The sequence below is a fragment of the Pieris rapae genome, chromosome 22 (genome assembly GCF_905147795.1).
Source record: "Pieris rapae chromosome 22, ilPieRapa1.1, whole genome shotgun sequence".
Lineage (NCBI taxonomy): Eukaryota > Metazoa > Arthropoda > Insecta > Lepidoptera > Pieridae > Pieris > Pieris rapae.
The window spans coordinates 6,897,346-6,903,345 of NC_059530.1; the positions used below are offsets into that span (position 1 = coordinate 6,897,346).

The window sequence follows — 6,000 nt, forward strand, 5'->3', positions numbered from 1 at the left end:
ATTTTAATAATAAATCTGTTACGTATGTGATATGTGACGTATCCCATATATGTTTATGTTATAAAATATGGATTATCACTTATTCCTTTTCCAGAAACTGGCATATTTCGGGTTCATGCACATGATTGGAAGTAGTTTGTGTTTCTGGATACTCAACATTGTACGTGAAACCATTTTAGCTTTGACGATATATGCTCATCAAAAGTATGAAAATAACACAAAAAGCGACACTGAAGGTAGAGTTTCTTAATACTTTTATCCTGTGATTCTTAAATATAATAAAAATCCAAAAATCTTGACGTTTTTAGCAACAACGCGTCAATCAGTGCCTCTCTGTAATTCCCTTTTGGCCTATTTTAGTCATAATTATAAATTGGCTAGAAAACGGTAAACCATTTAAAAATTCTTACAGTACCAATATCAAGATAAAGAAGTTAAAAAAAATAATCAAAATTTTAATAAATATATTTTGTTGTGTATAAAAGTGAATAAAAAAAATAAAATAAGAATATTTGTTACTAACTACTATAAGAAATAGATAAATAAATATTTTTAGGCGTATTAAAAACGAGGTTAATGAACTTTATAGCTGCGACGAAAATTTGAGTTTATTTGAAGATTTTGCAGCGTGAGAGAGTTATTATTTATATTATATTTTAATTATTCTAGAAACATTCTAAACATTCTACAGAAGTACGGCCACAATATTGTGTTAATTAATTTCTGTGTTTAACAATAAACAAAAAAAATCAATTATTCATATAGGTAACATATTGTACACTTATGAACGTCAAATTAAAGAAGAACGTTTAGTACGCATTTTCTATATATTTAGTTTAGAAATATTTATACGTAGTTCTTCCTTTAGCTTCTTCCAGGGTTATAATCTGTAACTTACAATAACGGTATTCAACCTGACGTTTACCTGTACGTTTTGACCTGGTGTATTCATGCACCACTAAACTATGCTTCTTTCCATCTGTTTAATCGTGATCTTTTTATTTTTTTAGAACCTAAAATGGTGATTAATGACTTCATATTTGCTATTAATATTTTTTGAATAAAGTATACATTGTTATCTGTAAATCTTTTTTAATTTTTTTAACTTTTACTAGTGTTGCTTAGTAGAGATTGCTTTTAGGTTATAAGGCCAGTAGCCTCTTTAATTTATGTTATCTAAGTGTATTTTTTTATTATTAAAAGACCCTATCATCATACCGTCGAAAATAGAAATATAATTAATACCACCCACCCAACAGACCACCGTATGGTTCGGGCAACAGTGAAAATTTCAGCAAAAATTAAAAGTAGAAAACAATTTAAAGGCAGACAATCAGGACTGAACCCACTAGAACAAGAAACACTTAAGAATATTTTTTCGATTCAACACAGTGAAAAATCTAAGAATATCCAAGAACAATATAATAATATTATACATCGAATTAAAACCAGTGTCGAAAAGTTACCAACAATACCAGGGATAAAGAGAAATAACTGTATTATAACTGAAAAAATAAGAGATATGATAAATGAATGTGCCGCGCCTGGCCCGCGACAGACACGAGTGGAACCGGTAGGAGGAGGCCTATGTCCAACGGTGGACAAACCAAAACTTAACTGAATGACGTTTTATCACCCCTAAATTGTAAAGTTTTTTGGAAATAAAGGCTATTATTATTATTAAGTGTATATAAATAAATGTATCGCAATAAAGTTTTAATAAATAAATAACCTAAGTGATTACTTAGGTCAGAATCGCTGACAATATCACTATAGCAACTAATAAAGTACGGGCTCCTAATATAATTTTAATACTTTTCTTGCTATTTTATTGCCTTAACTCGATATGGAAGTGATGACCACAAAATCGCGTATTTCTAAATCCTATAAAAATAACAAAGGAAACCGTTTCAGATGTCATTATCCACCTTGATATAAGCGGTCTGTACAAAGAAAACTGCACTGGCTCACAACTTATGACAACTATCGTCTCCAGCGTATCACCGTATTTATATCCGTTTGGAGTTGAATTCAATATTTTAATTGGTGAGTATTTCTCGGCGAGTGGAACGCCACAAACTATATTTCGAAAAATTATGCGTCAGCGCCGATGGAGCGTTCAAAATGTGACAATTTAATCTTCAACTTTGTTAGAGTAAATCGTTATCAACATAGTTACGTAAGAGACAGTAAAAAATGTTTTTGTTTGATAAATTGTTTCTTTTAAGACCATGATTAATTCTTATGTGGCTTTATTAAGTGATAATTTTTGATAAAAATTCGGTAGAAAAATATTAATTTAATTTATACCATCTTACAATGTGGCAGTATATTAAAACATTTATTAAGTAAAAACTATAGCAAACTGTTCAATGTGTTAAAACTAAAAACGTATGCTTAGTAAAAAAAATCATATTAACACGAAACGTATATATATAGTTCGCATAAGTTAATTAATAAATGATATATTTTAGTTGCCGTTTATTATATAATATGGAGCAATATAGGAAACTGTGAAAACATCGACGCAACAGATGGAAGTTCCAGTTATGATGATAATCAAACTATCTGCAAGTATGTAATTTATAGTTTATACTACGAAACTTACTTTATAGTACAATTGCATTAAAGTAACCTTTTGTCTCGTTCTGTTAAACTTTATTCACTATATGATTAAAAGAGACAAAACACTTTAGTTGAAACCAGCCAATTAGACTGTTTATGACGAAGGAGGTTAGCAATTAGCATTTATGAAGATGGAGGTAAACTGCTACCAAAATGTGTACTGTGTTTAGTTTACGTTTTTTTTTTAATTTTATGGCAATAGTTATAACTTTATGCCAGTTTCAAGTAAACTTTTTAGGGTACTTTAAATCATTTCACAGTTTCACATTCATATATTATTTATTAAACCATATATCTGTGTGACCGAGTAGGTTATGAAGTTGCTGAACAATGGAATCAGAGTACAATGTTAATTAATATTCACACGTATTTTCTGACGGATAAGCGTATTACAATTATATACTGACGGAAATCACTGATTGAAATAGTTCTGATACTGACCCCCACTCTTCACCAAGTCTTGCCTGCAACGAGGCAAGGCGTCATTTTTCAAACTTTTCTACTGTCTGCCAGATGAATTTCTTTTTTCTACATTTTGGGAACCAGCTCATTATTGTTTTACTCCACTTCTCACCTCTTTTAAAACTGTGCCTCGTCCATCGACATGTACTTTAGAATCCTCTTATAACGTCTTCTATGCTTGTCCTTTTTCTAACATAAGCCTACCTATCTTATTTCTTTATATTGAGTAAACCCTGTTCAGTGCTATTAGGCAAATCTCTTTTTTTTTTGTTTAGTTACCATATTTTACATCTAGAATAAAGCTTGTTTCGTATGGTTCTTTCTTGGTGGCTATACCTTTGTCTCTGCTTTAATATCCAATATTCCATCTACAAATTTCCTGTGTCTTCTTAAGAAGAAGATTGAATGATAAAGAATTGACATATTGATTATATGCAATGATTTCCTTCACAGAATTTACAAAATATAAAGATAAATATTTTTGATAGGATGAATATATAATGAAATAATTGTGAGCTACTTCATCGATTTAAAAAACTTATTAACATTATTTTTCAGAATACCAACAGCGAACGAAGATAATGACTACACAAGTAACATTGTGATATACGCGGACTGTCACGCGTCGAACAAGGGACTGTTCTTGGGCCTAATTCTTACTGTTATCGTTGTGGGCAACCTCATTCTGGGCTTTGTTTTGGGAAACCTGGGAGAGTAAGATATTTTTGATTATATTTATTGGATATCAGTTCGAAAATAATACTTTTTATTATTAAAACAATATAAAAGTTACATAACTTGTATCTTAAAATCTTTTTAGCGAATACGCGGTGGTTGGATACACAATCAACAACTGTGTTAAACTTGGTATGCACACCATCATGCTGCTAGCTGTGGTCATAGCATTTAACCAGATGAGGAAACTTGACATAAACGAACATCCCATCTCCTTGCTGGACGATATTCTTTTATTCGTCTGTTTACCAGCGTTCTTCATAGAGACGAGCCTGTCTATGATAGCGACTACTAATATTCTCAATATTATAAGGAGTGTGGATTTCATGATAATGGTAAGTCTTTTTCCTTTTTATACTTTTCTTGAATCTATATCTCCTATGATTTATTGCATCTGTCCTCTATTTTCTTGAATCTGCCCGTCTGCCTGCCATTCCTCAAACTTAAAAAAAACTGCTTTATATTGTTAATGCTTTATCTTAATTGGCTTTTGATCGGTTTCGATATTTAAGTTAATGTTAATGTTATGTTGACAATGTTAGTAAGGTCTCTGCTGAAAGAGAACCATCGTTGTTCATTGCAAAACTACTTTGTTTTAATGTTGACACAGTTACGTCATTATAGTTCGATATAAATAATCTAATGATAAATGACGCATATCAAATAAGAATTGTATTAATTCGCACAACTGCCTCGCCCGTTCTCTTTCCGCGCAGACTATATCAGCTCAGCTACTCTCTAATTTCACTGAATATGTCAATGTAGTGTTTGAGATACGACATTTCTAACACAGGTTATCCAAGTGATCCTACAAACCGCCTTATTGGTTGACGGATTACGGCGTTGCAGTAACACGCGAAAACTGAGAAGAACGAAGCCAGGCAGAGAAATTCTCATGTTCCTATTAATCGGGAATGTCGCCATGTGGATGATTTATACATTTTCATACAAATCGCCCGATTCATTGGATGAGCGTTACAAGTTTTTCGGGAAGGAGTTGTGGAGTATTTTGGGGCACATTTCTCTGCCCCTTATTATGTTCTATAGGTTCCATTCTAGCGTTTGCTTCTCTGATATCTGGGGGGCAGCGTATAAGCCCGGCTCAGAACATTAATCGTCTCTCAATTAGACACTCGGATTTTATGATAATTTCAAACTTTAATGTTGTAAGACTTTAAACGTAAAGGTTTTGCCCCAAAGAGGATAAAAGAGTGTGATAGGGATTTCAAGTACATCGTTTTATTACTTGCCTTTACTGATTAATTATATTTTTTATTAGTTTTTGTACATAAGCTTATTTTATGTGACAAGTAATCAAAAACAAATGAAGAGAGACAAAAAATACATCAATTCATAAATGGAAATATAAATCTTGTATGGAAAGGTTAGCAGCGCCATTTTGTGCATTACGTTTTGTTAGTACTCATGTAGAAGTGATACAAAATGTATGGAAGAGCTGTTATTCCTTATCGTTTGGCAATTACTTGACAAATTTGGGCAAAGGATTGTCTCTTCACCAGTGTAAGGTGAAAAGTAGAATATTCATGTGCCTTAGTATAAAAGAAAATATATTTAGCGTAATATTCCAACATTACGCCGATAGATGGCGTTGTTTTCAATCTAAGCATTTTATTAAATAGTTGTCAACTTGATATTACTGCCTAAATTCAGTTAAATAAAAGCCCTCAAAAGCTATGCAAATAATGATCCATTAAAATAAACGCATATGTACTAACATATACATTATTTTTTATTAATTTTACAAAATATTATAGTTTACATGGTAGTATATTATTACATTCGACAACCACTGTGGTTTGTTTAGTATTGTTAGGAGCGCGACAAATGTTTATATACACAGCTCAACTTCGCATTTATTAACAATATATAATGCCTACATAAAAAGTATGTAATATTTTTTAACTTATATCTTAATGTACATAATAATATTATGTAAAGTGACATTCCGTATCGGAATATTAAGGTAAATAATAGTTATGTAAGCTATTTTAAGTAACACTGTACAAATTATATTTTATATAAATTTTATTTACTATTTTCCTTGTTTTATTTGGGCGTATACCCACAAATTAAAAATATCTCCGTTCGTGGATTTTTATGGATATTTTCTTAAACATACAATAGCAAATATGGTCGAATTAAATCCTTTCTCGTTTT

The 6,000-nt window shown here is 31.1% G+C and overlaps 1 protein-coding gene across 3 annotated transcripts in view; it reads left to right on the forward strand.

Moving 5' to 3' along the window:
• LOC110992843 (proton channel OtopLc-like) overlaps window positions 1–5,358 on the forward strand; it is a 30,311-nt gene extending 24,953 nt beyond the window's left edge. For all 3 annotated transcript variants that reach the window (XM_045633071.1, XM_045633072.1, XM_045633073.1), the window contains 6 exons: window positions 95–236; window positions 1,915–2,046; window positions 2,475–2,574; window positions 3,646–3,801; window positions 3,908–4,157; window positions 4,616–5,358. In XM_045633071.1, coding sequence (XP_045489027.1) covers window positions 95–236; window positions 1,915–2,046; window positions 2,475–2,574; window positions 3,646–3,801; window positions 3,908–4,157; window positions 4,616–4,936 — 1,101 coding nt within the window. In that variant the 3' untranslated portion in view covers window positions 4,937–5,358. The remainder of the gene's footprint in view (window positions 1–94; window positions 237–1,914; window positions 2,047–2,474; window positions 2,575–3,645; window positions 3,802–3,907; window positions 4,158–4,615) is intronic.
• Window positions 5,359–6,000: the final 642 nt, after the last annotated feature.